This window comes from Nycticebus coucang, chromosome 5, assembly GCF_027406575.1.
Source record: "Nycticebus coucang isolate mNycCou1 chromosome 5, mNycCou1.pri, whole genome shotgun sequence".
Classification (NCBI taxonomy): domain Eukaryota; kingdom Metazoa; phylum Chordata; class Mammalia; order Primates; family Lorisidae; genus Nycticebus; species Nycticebus coucang.
The window spans coordinates 18,588,462-18,606,045 of record NC_069784.1 but is presented as its reverse complement, the minus strand read 5'-3'; the positions used below and the strand labels follow the sequence as shown (position 1 = coordinate 18,606,045).

At 37.3% G+C, this 17,584-nt stretch overlaps 1 protein-coding gene across 5 annotated transcripts in view; it reads right to left on the bottom strand.

Moving 5' to 3' along the window:
* Nucleotides 1-8,008: 8,008 nt before the first annotated feature.
* Nucleotides 8,009-17,584, bottom strand: part of LMO4 (LIM domain only 4) — a 145,156-nt gene continuing 135,580 nt past the window's right edge. For 3 of the 5 annotated variants that reach the window (XM_053591208.1, XM_053591209.1, XM_053591210.1), the window contains 3 exons: nt 13,954-14,050; nt 13,394-13,549; nt 8,802-10,145 (listed from right to left, as the gene is read on the bottom strand). In XM_053591208.1, the coding sequence (XP_053447183.1) occupies nt 10,059-10,145; nt 13,394-13,549; nt 13,954-14,050 (340 nt within the window). In that variant the 3' untranslated portion in view covers nt 8,802-10,058. The other 2 variants (XM_053591212.1, XM_053591211.1) reach the window with 1 other exon arrangement.

The following is a 17,584-nucleotide window of genomic DNA, read 5'->3' as shown; positions in this document are numbered from 1 at the left end:
TGCAAGTTAGGGAGAAAAATATTATAGCTACACCTTTATAGCTACACCTTGGCCCAGGACAAAGACCATCTAGTTTTTAAGAGCTTAAAATTCAGCCAGAATCCTTTTCCCCATTATCTTTAAATTTCAAAACATATTTTTAAACTTTTAAATTTTAAATTTAAAATTTTACCTTAGAGGGTAAAAATTGCTTACCCTGAGGTGTTAGTGAGGTGGTTAGTTGAGTTTTGTGAATTACACTCATCCCCATAAAGTAAGGAAGGCCTAGCTAAGACCAGGATGTCAGAAATACATTAAGGATTGCCTGTTCTTTGAAAATCAAGCCTTTTTATCTGCCTGATTCACTCAGTAACAAATCAGAAAACTCAATCCTACCCCCTCCATGTCTTCTGGCACCCAACTGGCTCCCTCGCTCTCAGAGCAGGAGGATCAGACTTCCAGAGGCTGTAGCTTTAACAAACCAGAGGCCCCTCTTTCCAGAGTGGTGCCTCAAACTTCATCAAGAACATCGGAGTCTGCTTTATTTCTGTTGTAATTTTCATTTCAGCTCAGTTCTCCCATACTCGCCTGTGAAGTGTCACCAAATGCTGTATAACATCGACTATTAAAAACTGCTTGTCTGCTAATGTCTGAGACCTCCTAATGTCACAGGCTTGCAAGGGTTTAAATACACAAAAGTAGAACTTGAGTCTTACCATACACAGTAACACCACCTGTATGGGAAGGGCAGAGGGTCCTGTTGACAGTCATGAAATAAGACAAAATCACTGAAACGAGATGTGTGGCAGGGGTGCTTGGAAGCCTGTAAACCCTTGTTCTAGAAGAGCAGTGACAGATTCCAGCTCTTCAATCTTCCTCCAAGAGCAATTTACTTAGGCAATTCTTCCTTCCATTCTCCCTACCTGCCTTTTTTTCATGACAGAAATTTTCCCACAGCCTGGAATTTTGAGAGAAAATATTTTATCTATTATAAATTCCATAAACATCTAATTCCATCTCCTGCCAAAAAAAAAAAAGACCATTAAACAGTATTGTTAATTAGTAGGATGTAAGCACTCAAATTTGTATAAATAATCAATACATTGAATCCCATAATGGCATAAATGTATTCATGATCTATGTAGAAATGACTTAATAAAAAAAATAAAAATAAAAAAGCTTAAGTGACTGAAAAAAAAAACAAAAAAAAACAGTATTCAGGCTATTGCTTGTACCTGTTATTCAGCTATGGGTACAGATGGCATTTATTGAAATAGTAGAATGTATCATGGCTTCTGGTCATACCACAAACTAGTATAACCTCCTAGTTCTAGTTAAGTACATGGATCCTGTAGCCTCACTACCTGGTACAAATGTTGCCTACCCCTTCGGTGTTGTTAACAGACTTAACTTACTGATTTCATAAGCTTAGATCTTAATGTGCATATAGCAAATACACAGTGTCTTGCTCTTTTCTATTTGTCATCTATAATTTCAATCTATAGGTGTGTTGATCTATGAACATTTTGCAGGTCCTTATAACCTAAAATGAATATATATATATATATACACACACACATATATACCCCGTTTCCCCAAAAATAAGACAGTGTCTTATATTAAGGTTTGCTCCCAAAGATGCACTATCTTATTTTCAGAGGATGTCTTATTTTCGGGGAAACAGGGTATGTGAGTGTGTGTGTGTGTGTGTATATATATATATATATATCCATCCATCCATCCATAGCCAATGAGAAGAATAATTTAGGCTTCAGACTAAAAATGCACATATACACACACACACACACACACGAACTCGGACAATTAAGTTTGTGAACTCATCCTAGAAAACGTGCTACACACCTCATGGCTGAATCTCTCTATGGTCACCTTTGAAGCACTCCCTTTGGGAAGCTATGCACTGATGTCAGTACCTAATCCACCCTTCAAAGCACTTTCTCTGTAAGTTCACAAACCTAATTATCAATCCTCCCACAATGAACGTCTCTGACGGCCATTCCAGAAAAAATTCCAAAATTACTTTGAAGGGTAGACTAGGCCCTGGCATCCTGCATGAATTCCCTAGGGGAGTATTTCAGAGGTGACGGTAGTGATATTCAGCAATGAGGTACGTAGGACTTTTTTCTAGGATGAGTTCATGAACTAGTCAGACTACATATACATATATTGGCTAATATATCATTTTGCAAATAGTAGAATAAAAGATTAACAGATAGCCTGAAAAGGACTACTGGGCTGTGAGATATTCCATGAAATAGCACACAAAACTTACGGGCTATAAGAACTGGTACTTTGGCACTAAAATCAACTATGATCAAGAATCAATGCAGGAAAAAAGAAGTCTGATTTGTTCAACCTTTCTATCAACATCAAAAAATATTTTCTTAAAATGGAGTAACATTTTTCTTCAACGATTTTTCTCTTTGTAATAAAGGCAGCTTAGATTTAATAGTGTGTTACGGTAATTTATTTATACACTTTTACATCTTTTTGGACTCCAGAAGTTAATGGGAAAATAGGAAGAAGAGCCAACAAAATTTTTCAAATCAGTTCTGAGTTATGTTTGGGTATACTTAAAGGTATAATCTGTTCTTTGTGAATGTCTCAATGTTCTCTCGTTTTATAAAAGCAAATATACGTATTAGTTTTATTATAGTCTGTCTGCTTTTCACATCACATTAGAACATATAAAATTGTTCTATAAATATTGTCATGTGTCTACTTATTCAAGTATAAATAACTTTTATATAATCTAACTCATTGGTCCTTTATTCAGCTCAAGCCATAGCTCATTTAAAGATTCTCACCATAACATTACTTACTTTGTTAGAGTATATTTATCCATTTTGCTTTCTGAACTAATATAATCACCAAAGTCTTGTTCTTCTTCCTCAGAACACTAACTTGTGGGCAGAGTTGTTACCAATTATCCCCAAATATTCACCATGAAGTACTTGAGATTTCTCACTACTTAAAAAGAAATTCCTTTGGAGCAAGGCTGAAATATGCAGACAATCTAAATGAGTTGGCATTTCAGGTTGGATAAGATAAAACACAATGCTTTAATTTTTTAAAGGAAAAGATACTAGTTACAGCTAATAGGATAAAGTAAATCATTATTGCAGTCTCTAAGGTAATTCTACCAAAATGCCAGAGTTCAAATTCTGGCCTTCAGGGCCTCAAAACAGTGCCCTGCCATGTTGGACAATAAAGCAAATGAAAGACTAAGTTATATTAATCCAGTTTTTATTTAAAATTGTGATACTTTATTCATCATGGAGGCTTGTTGCATTGACTTGATTTTAAACATACTACATTAAAACATTATCTTAATTATTGAATTTTTTTGGCAACCCCTTAACCCTTTTCAATCCAATTTTTCTGCGAGCCCCATACTCCCCAGCTATTATTTATTTGGGGCAGGAAAGAGGTTGGTGGATTACTTGTTAATTATCCTACAGTTTTAAAAGAGAAAAAAATAAATATGAACTCACCTGATGATTTTATGATCGATTTTAGGTTACATAAAATAATTAAAATGTTTTTGTTTAGAAATAAAATAAAACATTATGTTGGATGAGGTCTGACATAGGATTGAAAAGGGTTAAATTTTATCCCCCAAATGAGTGCCTACTGACCTCTCATCTTAGCCCTTCTTAATAAGTCACCTCCCTGAATGTTAGTTACTTCACTGGTAAAACTGAGGTAATAATAATAAGGACTAAATAGACTTGATGTATAAGCATGGTTCATTGTAACTATTAAGGTATAAATACATTTACAGACCATCGTGCAACTCCAAGATAAAGTTATGCTATTAAACATTATATTTAAAGATGTAAGGCTTACAGCAAGTTCCATGATTAATGACAGGAACTGAATCAGAGACCTTAGAGAAATATGCAGAATTTAAGACACACCCATCCCTATCAAACCTTATTTAAATAAAGAAAAAGGTAATACAATTGCAGCCCAAGAAGTCAATTTCCTTTCCAGGTTTCATAATTAATCTTCATTTGTAAATTCCATTTGTCCTCAGATTTTTCTCTTTACAGTTCCTAAAAACATTTAATTTACCAAAAATGAAAAATTAATTTAGGAAGAAACTCTTTACTGTTTTCCCCTCACTTAAAAAAAAATTACAGCTCAAACAACATAGGTGAATGCCTACAAACATAAAAATTGTTTTTGAAATAATTGAAGATGTAAATCTTTTGATTCAAGGTAGGGGGATCATTCTAGACTGAAGGAAAGTGAGATGTCTCCTGTTCTTGTGAGCTAATAATTGTTTCCCACTGGTTAGAATTCAGTGCTAATTGCATTTTAAACCACCACCTCTGAATCCTTTCCTCTCTCTTACATCAATGTTTCGCATTCTCAATAAAACCTTTACTCTTCACCTTTCTCACTTAACAAATCCTGAACTTTAGATCCGCAGGAAGAATTCAGTTCAGATCCTTCCTTTCCCCAGCAGGTTTTGATCTGGTGGTGGTGATGTTAATACCCAGGAGAGGATGTCCTGCCCTGTTTCTGAGGAGAGAGTGACAATTAAAATTGGTACTTCAGTGGCTCAACTCGGTCTTGTCCTTTCTAACAGAGAATCATTAAACAACTTGCCAGCATCATTCAAAGAACTTATAACAGAATCAATTGATTTTCATCCTATGCTTTATGAGTTGCGATTTAGGAGACAGAATGGCCCTGTTGACACAGCTGTAACATGTCAGGACCTGTAGCACATTACTGGCTTGAGGCCTCCGAGTTGCAGTCCATTCTCAGCAGAATCAATCTGAACTTGAACATTCCCTATAGGAAACATGCATGCGTCTACTAGCACAAAGCACTACTTGTACAACTGAAAATTGTATCCACTTGAGGTGAGTTGCAAGTTCACCTTCCAAAAATTAGCCCCGACTTGTCATTGCTCTCAGCGTGTTCACAATGGGAGGATGGGAATTGAGGGCTACAAACGCCTGTTAACTAGGTGCCCGACTTGGGTGAATGTGCTACACTTTGCTTCGACTCAGATCTGAGACTCTGCGAGTGGGAGTCGCTGGCTGTTTAACATGCGTTCAGAGCACTGCCAATCTAAAATGGCTGCTCAGTAATACTTTAATTGCAGTTTCATGGAAACAAATTGCTATTTAACTGCAATAAGCATTTCTGTGACTTGGCTGGACTGACAATGGGTGGGTTTTAGTAACAAAGTGACAAGTAACATAAACTTGTGAACGGTCTGTGTTTCCAATGGTCTCTCAAACTGAGTCATCCGTGTAAAAGTACCCATGTAAAAGCACCCAGGATCTAAGTCCCTGCCGGAAGGTGAAGGTGTCTTTGGAAAATTGCTTCTCTCTCAATGTAAATACAATTATTTAGGCTACATGGCAACTCTTGACTAGACTCCTGACAGAGAGCTCTTGGATTTACTGTTTGTTATATAATTTATTGGTCCTAAGAAATATTTTATATAAATAGTAGCACACATTAGAATCTTACTATATTGACATTTAGAGCCATTTAATTTAAGAGCTTCATTTTAGATGATTAGTTGTTTCAAATATCAGTGTTAATAAGGGCAAAAGAAAAGAATTTAAATACAGTTAATATTAAGATGACAATTTCCCAGGCTTCATTTTGGTGTGACAGTTTTCTCATTTTGTATTTTATAAGACACTATAGTCCATGTTAAACTATTTCCTAATAAATCACGAAGAGCTGGAAATAGTTTCTTATGGCAAACGATTTGGTTTGGAAAGGCTTCAGGCTCCCCTGCCATGCAGGATGTGTAAATCTAACTAGACAGAAAGGATAGGTTAAACAAAACAGACAGACAAACAAACAAACAAACACACAAAAAAATTAAACCCTTTTAGATGACAATCTTTTTGCAAAATTATTTCATTAGCAAGAGTGACAATTTGCATGATCGAGATACCATAAACATAATTTTTTATCTGGAGTTCAGCAGGGCTCGGTAACATTTGCTTTTATTTTTAATTGCACTTGCTTATAGGGACTGGGGGCCATCTTGATGTGGTTAATATCAAGTAAGTCTTTTGAAAAGAACAGTATACATCTAACTGCAAGGAAAGGTGAAATAAGCTCATAGCTTGTTTTTTTTTTCCTAGCCATGTTGGGCTTAGGGGAAGGAACGCTCACAATCACTGTTCACATCAGAATAAACCTGAGTGTTTTAGTGGCTTTCTATCCACATTAGAGCAAGGTTTTATTGTTTGAAATGCCTCTGGTTTCAAGAAAGTGTTTTACCTAAAGCAAGACTACTACTTAAATATGTTCTATTGTATATTCATAGCTCCATTAGTCCTTCTCCAATTTAGCACATCAAAGAGAAGGCTTCATCACTTGCATGTGGATTACACTAACATGAGTGACATTTGTAATCTTATAGGTCTGCAACTTAAGAAATGCTTTTAGAAGCTCGTCATTAAATACGCAGCGATGCTTGCGGAATCAGCCATATAATAGTTCATTTAAAGTCTGTAATGACCTTAGCCCTCCACATCACTACATGCCACACTGTATTACTTACTAAAAGTTATTAAGCACCTCCTTTGAATTTCTACTCTATATGGGACATGAGTGCTTATGCCAAAAAGAATACAGAAGACGCTTACAATCTTATTAATATATTTTCTATTTTCCCCTTTAACATCTTAAGGAGTCCAACTTCCTTTAGAAAGTCTCGTAAAAGAAAAGAAAAAAAAAAGAACCAGAACTAGTTTGAAGAAATTCCCCAAGGATATAATTCCAACAGATATTGTTATATACTTGATTTTCTTCATCTTATTTTTTTCCTTGCATTTTCTTTTTAATAAAACTCGAACAAAACTATTCACTTTAGCTCTCTAGCTTTCAATTCTCCTACAGCTTTCAGTTTGAGCAACTGATTGTTCCTCCTGGCTTGCAATCTTTGAAAGCAGGAAGTACGCACAGAACTTCTCAGAGGGAAGTCAGTTGTTTGTTAGTTGAGAGTGTGGAGATGGACTTCTCTATGTGACCTACTGCTATTCTCAGAGGAAGGGTCCACATCCAGGGCTTTTCTGGAATAAAATATTAATAAAACGCTATCTTTAGAAGGAAAATTTTAGCTAGCACTATAAACACAACTGGTTCTATGAGCCTGCAATAGCTGTCATGGAGATTTGCTCACACCTAAGGAGTAAAGCACGGCCCTAGCATCCAGGCCTATTTAGTTTTCCTCATTCCAGCACCAGCCATGGCCCACTGAGCCCTGTAAGACACGCTTTCCATAGGACAGCTCTGCAGGCAAGGTAGCTGCTGCTGTGATACTGGCGCCCAGAACTAGCAACTCAGTGATCTCAAGACTACTGCTAAATGAAATCCGAATCCTCCTCCAACGAACATGGAAATGCACAGTCAGTAGTGGAATACAAGAGCAAAACAAAATAAACAAAGCTTACAACCAGCAGACCAAGCAACCCACCGACCACAGGAGTCTAAAAGCTCACCAGGAAATAGCCGCTTCACCCATCATAGATCACTATACAAGAGCTCTGCATCCCCAACAACTAACCCTACTTCAAAACGTGTACAAGTATGATTTAGAAATGCTATTTCCTCTAAAACATAAACCTGATGCCAGAACAAGATGGTAGTGCCACAGTCTTTAACATGCTTTTCATCAGTACGCAAGGCTTTCCCATTGAGAAAAAAGAACAAACAGAATAACTGAAGAATCAAACAAGTATTTATATATAAACACAAAAGATTCACTGATATAGAAGTGTAATGAGGTACTGTTAGCAGAATATTCTGAACTTATAAAAAGGACTCAGAAACATTGCTTTGTACCCCTGCCAAAAATGGCATAGTTAAGTAATCTGAAGAATACCACGTTGGCTCAGAGCTCCACATCACCTCCCTCAACCCCTCAAATTTAAAGCCCTGTTATCAAATTTTCAACTAAGCTAAATGTGCCCCAAATACAGAAGAGAAAAGGCAGTGTTTAAACGCAAACACCATTGAATATTTTTTCTTTTAAGTTTTTATTATTTAAATACACCATACTAGAGCAAATGTCTCTGAAAATATCACAAATAAAAGATTTTTTCTTCATTCAGCAAATTAGAAGGGGAAATTTCTACACAGTAGCTGCTATGAGCCTGATTTTTTTTCCAATTTTTTTTCTTTTTTTCATTCATTTTTTTTTTTTCTTTGCCATGGGAGTAGCAACATTAGGACAAAAACACTTACATGCATACATACATTGTATTTTACAGAGATACAATAAAAGTGTTTGTGATAGAATATCACAAAAGCCACATCTCTTTCCTTTATCTCATGTTCAGTTTTGATTGAAACACGTTTCCTTACAACACTTAAATATACAAAGAGCAAATAGAATGTTGTTAAGGTAAAACACAGGGTACAAACTCTGGCCAGTGCCCTGCTAATTGTTAATGAGGGTAGAAAGCAGATTTGAATGCTTCTTTTAATTAGCTTCATTAGTCATTTCCCTCCCCCCAAGCTCCCTCCCCCCCAAAGATGTCCTCTGGTGGATCTTTTTTCATTTTCTCTACAGTCTCCCATTAGCCCAGGTTCATAGAGTCCTTAATGTTCATATTCAGTCATTTTAATACACCAATAAATGCGGGAAGGGCAATCAAGACTAAAGAAGGTGCAATGGCATGGAGCTGGCACTGGTGCTAGCTACAAAGGTGACTTGTCTACTGAAGACACACGGGATCCACCTGTGATGAACAAAATCTGAGATGAAGGCACGCATTCTGCATTACTCTGACCTTTTAGCAGACCTGCAAGAAATAAAAATGGGCATCTTAGCTAAAATGCTAAATTTGAGAGATATTAAACTCAAACATGACTGCTTTTGTCTTCTCCACGTTCACTAATCTTCTTTTATTAGATTACTTTCCAACTGTGACTTGATGGAGGCTTTCTATGCTACTTACTCCAGCAGTGAAGAGCTAAAGCATAACATTTTCTGCAATTTTACTAGCAGAGAAAATGAGACAGTAAATGGACCCTCAGAAAGTTTCTGGTGTACAGTTCCACAATGAATTGCTTAACTCTGCTAAAAGTAAGTTTCTCTCCAGAAGGAATGAATTGACTAGTAGTGAGACCATGGATTTTTTATTTTTTTTTTTTAGGAATGGGGGCATTGGGAGCCAAGTTCCTATTCAGGAAGTTTTGGGTTAATAGGCTCGACAATGTTACCTTCTTGGCAAGTTAATTAAACTGCTTGTGCCTCAGTTTCCTCATCTTTAAAGTGGGAATAATAAAGCTGTTATGATTATTACATAATACATATTAGGGTACTTTCCACAGTACCCGGCCCTTAATAAAAGCTGAACCAATATTGGCAGTTACCATTATTATTCTGATGTCTCCAGGTGACAGCTATTCACTCATAGTGGTTCCACCTATAGAGGGATGTGTGTGCGTATATGAAAAATTATATGTACCAAGATTCAGATATTTTTCACTGAAACATTTCTATCTGCTCTGTCCGCTATATTTAAGTCACATTAACTTTCATGAATATTATAAACATACCAATCAATATATGTAATGGTTAATGACTTGTGATAGATTAAAGAATATAGTTCAAGGCAAGTCTAACTCAATGCCTAAGTTAGAAATAGTAATCCACACAGTCGTTAAATACAATCTGTTTGCAATTACCAAAATGAAATAATATATATTAGGTTTTTATGGTTTTTAAATGACATTTTGAGCTTCCCAGGAAGTTCTTGGTTCACCCTTTCCATAACTTACTAAAAGCCTCAAGTCTATTAGGAACTGCAATCCCCTACTTCCAAGCTAATTAAAGTGGTGGAGACTTAATTCCCCAGAGTGGAAGCTCAGTGTGAGAAAGGTAATTTGTCTGTCCAGAACGAAGATGCGGCAGCAGCCAGCAAGCTTATTTAATAAATGAGCATCAAATGTCCTCCACGATGGATACACACAACACCAATTATGTAACTGGGGGGAAGTGAAAAACGGTGTGTAAACTCCACGCTCACTCAATTTTCCTCCAACTAAAGAGAAGTGAGCTCTTATGCTACTGAAAAGCACAGATAATTCCAGATGGCACCATCACACTTTTTTGAGTAGAAGACCAAAATTCCAGAGCAGGCCGCAATCTACAAAAAAAAAAAAAATTAGCCACGATTCCTGCTTTACATAACTCTCCAGAAGGCAAGATTCTCTTTAAATGATAGAGGTTTATACAATTTGGTAAATTCTTGAACACTAGTGGCTTGAGATTTCAATCTGAAATCTGAAATTTCTATCACTATATGATTTAAAAGCTTAAAATTATTTCTCTCAGAATATACAAAAGCCAATTATGGAACGCAACAACAAAACTACACAGCCCAGACGCTGGGAACAAATTTCAGGAGAATAAAAGTTAAAAGGGATCAGATGATGGGGACCTATATTTTCCATACAATTAACTGCCTTTAAAGAAAGGATGTACAAATAATCAACTCATTACTTTTAAGCCAAAGGATGCTTGAGTATATTTACTATGCACAATGCACTGAAAATGTAATTGGTTCAACGTAGAGAAGGGAAGCGGCCAAAATAAATGTCCAATTTTCCCCACCAAAAATATGGAGAATGAGAGAGAAGAAAACAATAAAATGGACCTATCTGTCATTTCTCCCCATTCTCACTGCCACCAGAAAAGAAACGCCACAGGGTTTTGGGAATATAATTTTAAAGCATTCTCTAGTTCTAAAAAGCAGTTTATGGTCCACCAGGAAGTGTGTTTTCATTAACTCTTCCCCCTTGCCCTCTCATTAATATCTCTCTGGACCACGTTCGGCTTGCCCAAAACCTTTATTTACAAAAACTACCTCGTGAATTGACTGTGCTCATGGTGAGATGAACACCAAGGGCAAAAATGTGAGACATTAATGCCAACGGGGAAACGTTCTTAATTAATATCACCCCCAAAACACAGCTTCTCTCCAATGTCTGACAAGAACACATCCTTAAGCTGTATTTCCTTACGCCTTTTAAGAGCTATTAATTTTTGAAGGCCACCTGTCTCTGTTTGGGCTTCCAACCTTAAGAAAATATATACTAGTAGGTTCTTATTCATTGCCTGAAATATATTTAGTGTTCCAAAATGAACACCCTCTCATTCCCATCCTGAAAAAAAGGCATGGACGACAGGAGCCTTCTATGAAAAGCACGATACATAAACTCCCATAAACACGCAAACCAGATTGGTCTCCAGTCTTCTTTTCTAACACCTCTAAATTTACACCATCTTAGACTCAAAAACACGGTAGTGAGACCCTGTTCGCACTTCTTAGGTGTCCCCTGCGGTAAGTCCCTAGCTGACGTCACTGCTGCATCTATTCTGCGCTTAACAAACTAACTAAAACTGTCTTGTCTCGACAGCCTCCCGTACACCATGTTGGCAAGCTGTTAACAATCAGTTTTTATACGGTACTGTGCTAGGTCAGGGAAGTAGACAAAATGAAAACAATGACTTGGGCAAAAATTACGCATTTACCCTGAACGAGGTGGGGAAGTGATCTACCATTTTTTTCCTAGCACTACTTTAGTTTCTTCTTTTGGTCACAAGTGTAACTACAAATGGTTTTGCCTCTATCTTGAAATAGGTATCTCATAATATTTATGTCCATTCATTGTTCTCAACTTCGCCCTGTAGACTCACTTCACTAGAATTCAATTCATAAAAATCCGTTCAGTACTTATATGCATTGACACTCCTTAAAGAAGCTTGAAATGCCTCATCGGGGTGACCAGTTCATTTGCAATAAAAATTGGGCTTTTATTCTGAAATGGTTATTCTATGTAGCTTCCCACCTTAGTAAATTAAATAAATAAAAGTACACATAATTTCACTGAATTAACACTTACTACATAAGAAATGGAAATACACTTAAAATTACCCCATAAACTGTGCAAAGGAAAAGGACAAATATAAACACTAAAATATGGTAGCATAATTTTAAATGGTTAAAAGTGTTCAAATATTTGTCATCCCTCCCATCCCCCAACATTAAGAAAATGCATTACAGAAGACAAAGAAGCCTATTTTCTTTTCTCCCTAGACTTCACGAGCTTGCTAAAGTCCTACTTGCAGATAAATGTTGTTTTTTTGTGATCCTTACAACAGACATTAATGAAGTTCCTATTGTAAATCCATAAAGAATTACCAAGTGAAGTGTGCACTTTTTGTTTCAATGCAATAACTCAGTGCTGTGTGATTGCCTGGGTTAATGATGAAAAAGTCAAACATACTATCAGAGCTGATGGAAAAATCTATCACCAATCTGAAATTAAAATTCATCTGTGGTCAATAAGATTTAATATCCATGCAAGTGGCGCTGTAAAGAGTAAATGAATCAATGTCATCAATACATAATCAGTATGAAATATGATGTGAATAAAATTATGCGAACGAGTCATACATTTCACTCTTTTCTGGGCCGGTGTGGAATGAACAGTCTCTTAACTGAAGGTTGACAGTAATTGTTACAAATTAGGCACAGCAGTTATCAAAATGCACTCACTTGCATAGCTATACGACTTATTAAGAAGATTAAAATAGATCTAAAACTATCCAGCAGTGGGGGTGCTGGACAACTGTTGATCACCAATTTTCCCTCGAACGTTCTAACACTACACGATTTGTATACTTGCATAATTTCCTCATTTCTAACTCTGGTCTGTGGACTGTCAAGTTGTGAATCAAGAATCAAGATACGTGATCGTTAAAGGAGCTATTAGTGACACAAAGTGGTTAGCACGAGCAAGGACTTTGTTTTAAAATTTGTAACTTATTCAAATTTTATGAAACTACTAATCAACAAAAATGTTCCCTTCTGGAATTACAGAATAGTTTATAGAACTGTTTTTTTAAAAAATAAATGCACCATAAATTTCATTTGGGAGGCAGGTGTCCGGATTGCTATTACTAATGCAGAAATCATTCTTGAATGACAAAGACGTTTATTCTCTTTTCCTACCATAAATGTACTAATTTTCCTCCCACAATAACCTATCACACATCATGTTTCTGAGTTGCAAAATTGTTAAATGGATTAAATAACTGGTTATGTGGCCATTTTAGGTTTTGTTTGACTTTGTATATGATAATCTTATGTTCAGCATGAGTGAAACTACAGATAAAACCAAGTCAAGATTTTTTTTAACTACAAAGAACTCACAATCTAATCCGCTATCTCACTTCTGAACACTCCATGTGATTAATAATCCACATTTCCGTGAAAGGGCAAGAAAAAAAAAAAAACGCAACCTCCCAGGAAAACTCCCTTCCTAGGTTAAGAGGGTGAACCTTCCAACTCGCTCTAACAAAGCTTATTAGTAATTGCTAGGTATTCACCTTCTGGTCTGGCAGTAGTGGATTGCTCTGAAGTGAATTCAAATGGCCATTGATGAGAGCTGTAGGTCTATCATGTTCACAAAATAAACTGCCATTGATGTAGTGAAACCGATCTCCTGGGACCAAGCGATTCCGGCAGGTAGAGCATGTAAAACACTGAAAGGGAAAAACAAACTCACTGAAAACAAGTACAAATTAAGTCTTTTTTTTGGTTACAAGTTTACAACCTGTTTTTAAGCAGGTATCTGTCAAGTAGAGAGCCGCTCAGGGTTTAGTGTTTTTCTTCCTTTGACAGATTCCAGAAAATTTTAGTAAGTCAAAATGCAATAAATTGAATCGGCTAAAGTGGGAAAGAGACAAATACTTGTGTGCTTACGTGGCATAGGGGAGCGTGAGGGGTGTGTGCGGATGTGTGGCTGTCACTGCCATGCTGTAATATCAATCATTCCTTTCGGTGTGTGCAGCTTGAGACGACAGAGTTCACAATAAGGAGAAACACTTTGCCCCCAAGTGGGAAAGGTATGATTTTTTTTTTTTTTAAACAGAGGTTCAAATGCTACCTTAAGATGATACACATTGCCTTGGGCCCTCATGACGAGTTCGCTCGCGGGAATGGACTGTCCGCACGCGCTGCAAGCACCACTATTCCCAAATAACCTGGAACAAAGAACGATGGTTGACACCAGTGAATAATCCTAAAGAAGAAGAAAGAGGAACACCACCCAGCCCCTGGCCTTCCCTTTGGAATGCACTTGACAGAGGCTGAATTCTTAGGCTCCAGCCTCCGATTTTCTAAGCGCTTTACATAAATCTTGGAAAAATCCTTTTTGGGGGGACAACTAACTTCTGGCTATCTCAGAGGAAGAGGATGCCCCAGATTTAATCAAAATATTGACTTCCACCTCTAGCAAATACAAAACAATTCTGTTCTACACACATTTTATCAGATTACTGGGTTCATCATAAAAAAAAAAAAAGATACAATTCATGACTGGAGTTTAAATGCATTGTGTCCTTGAAATTATATGAAGAACTCTTTTGTACTTTAATCATATCTTGAGATATGAGTCATCAAAAGGGTTAAGAGGATTTGATTGTATATCTAAGAAGACATCATGCTCAGTGTATTGAAACTCCCGTAAACCTCCATCAGCGCAGACTTTCCATTAGAAACTCTCTGCTATCCAGGTTGATATATAATGTGTATGGGTTAACCTTTTCAATCATGGTGTCAACACTTAAGATTTGCCTCTGCTCATCTCTTTCATCCTAACCTTCTCTCTCTCTTGATAATGAAATGCTTGCTCCAACTTCCCTCTATCTGCTCCTGAGTCCACAATTTAGATTACTTCATCTCTGCTAGCAACAAACTGAATGAAATTTCGATTTGAGCAGAAAGTAATTTACCGGGATCTGGACCCATTTGTCATCATATCTCTCTGGGTGTTTGCTGTATCACTGCAGTTTTCCTATGCAATCAAATGAGACCACAACATCTGCCATGGGGGGGAGGGGGAGAAGGAAAAGGCTGCAGAGGAGGGGAAAGCTCAAGGAAGTGTGGTATACTGAAGAAAAACACACAGAATGCCTTATAGCCTTCTACAGGCACAACAAAATATTTTAATAACTACTGAACTTTCACTTTTATGGAATCTGTACACTCAAGCTGAGAAGCTTTATTTGCTTTTGAGCTTCCCTCTTTAATATCCACAAATATTTATTAAACAGACCAAATGATTTCACATTGAAAGGGGATAGCGGGAACAACTAAGCAGGATCAGAGAGGTACTTTTCAATAATGAAAAGCAAAGTAACAGGACTTACAAATTAACGTATTGGTGTCATAATAAATATTAATATTTGCATTTCCTCCTTGTCCAAATAAAGTTATAAATGTAGTTTGTGTCAAACCAGGAGACGTGTTCCTATAGAACACCCGGTAATCTGAGTGATTGCGGCATGCCTCTATATAAAAATAATTGCTTTGAGTTTTCAGAATCTGGTCTTGCAGAAGAGGCTTGTCATGTTCAAACTACTAATTTGCTGTCGCCACTTTATTGAAAATAGCCTGTAAGTTGTTATTAAATGTATTGACTGAACGACAGGGAGAGTAGTAAAACTGCCCCTTAAGATGGCTTTTAATAGGAAGCCCAAGAAACAAATTTTGCAGCAGCATCGATTTGAAGAGTTCAATCAAAACTCCATTTCAAAACTAATTAGTCTGAGATCCAGGACACATTGACACGTTCTTGCAGAATCAGAACAGTTATAGCAAGAAAGCTGAAATAATACACTGTCAGGACCTCTAGCCACAGGACCACACCATGTGGGAGTTTGGTGGGGGGCCTCTGGGCAGCTGTCTCCTACTGCTGGACCCTTTCATCAACACTGGATGAGGACCTCCTGGTATCTTACCTACAGCACTGCTGCGGAAGGGGAGTTCCCAGAAGGGCAAAGTGGCCAGAGAATTAGCATGGCCCCCAAACAAACAGCAGAGCTATTCCAATTCCCAAGAGGGGTACCAAATTCAAACATTTCGGGTAAAAATAAAATTAAAAACCATCGACCTCCTGGCAATACATGCTGAGGATAAAGGGAGGAAAGTAATTGGGTATGTGTGTGTGTGGGGAAGGCGGGGGGGGGGAGGTACAGAATCCTACAGGGTTAGGACCAAATATCCTCTTACAGCAACCCAGAAGTATTTTAATGGATAAGAGACTATAATTATGGTTGGCACAACCAACAGGTACACAGTGATATTCCATCTCAAAAATATCCTTTCACAGTACCGATCTGATTACCCAGCCTAAGCGTTCATTTAACAATTCACCCTGAGTAAAGTTAGTTGTATATCTTCAACATCTAAGTGTATTTTAATAATCAAGACAGTCCTATCCTATGTAATCCAAAAGCTTTTCATATGTCTCATTTTCTCGGGCATTGTTATCATAACCTTTCAGAGCACAATCAGCCACAAAATGGTGGGATTCCTAAAGTGTCAAAAATTACAGTTACAAAGTTTGAAAATGACCAAGACCTCCCCAGGGTTGGTGTGCTACTGAACAGCGTATTCATGGAGTTTGAGATCTTTCTCTGTCTACAGCTTTAAGGCTGCCTCAAAGCAGAACTTACATGTCTATACACATTCTAATCCCCTTTTACCAGAGACTACCATTAGAATTCCACCCTTTTTCTGAAAAGTTGTGTCTTTTTTTTTTTTTTTTAACAACATTTCTGTGTGCTGGAGAGTTAATTATCTAACCAGGGGGACTGTCCAGGACAGTGTTTGATTTAAAAGGCTTGAGGCTTTAGGTGCTCAATTAAGTAGCTATCGGTCTCAGACTGGACTATAATGGGCTCTTTTCTCTTTAACTCAAGCAACGGGGAGATATACCCCAGGTCAGGCTAATTAAAGCCAGGGGAGTCTTTAATTGTGATGACAGAATCGGTTTCAGTTTCCTTTCTTTGGGTCCTCAGTCCAAGAAGGTCGTTAATATTTCAGCATTTGGGCAATGCAATCAATCACAAACATCAAGAGGTTCCTTATATGGGGAAAAGGGAAAAGATGGGAAGAAATCCCACCAAACACCTGCATTTTAAAGGTGCTATGCTCCTATTTGAAGAACACCAGGTAGCCTTAGTCCTGTTAGCCTGCCCAGCTCCAACTCTCCTAGAGGACACTAAGAGAGGAGGAGAGCAAGTCATATTTTTAGTTTAGTATCAATGTTTAGCATCTTTCTGAAACTTCAATGACCAATAGGTGGGCTTATTTTCAACTGCATTATTACTTCAAGCAAAATACATGCACTGAGCAGCGCTACCTGGCTGTGTTTTCTAAACTGCTTTCATGCAAGGAGAGGTATATTTCTGAGAGGCTGAAAGGTATACATTTGTACCTGCAAGTAAATATCAGCAACCTATTTGAGAAGAAAAATGCACATCCACAACTACTGATCCAGAAGCAATTGGTTTTCCAGCAGGTTCCTATATTTAATCTAAATTCTGCACCTGCTATATTAAATATAACAAAGAAATGCAACCCAGAAATTATGCCTGGAGCCAAGTCCATTAAAGGTACTTCGGAATAACTAGAGACCAAGCACCTTAAAAGCACCAGAAGCTATTGATACTTAAGAGGGGGGCTGTGCTTAATCGCAACTGCTGCATTAGAGAGGGGAGGGAGGGAAAAAA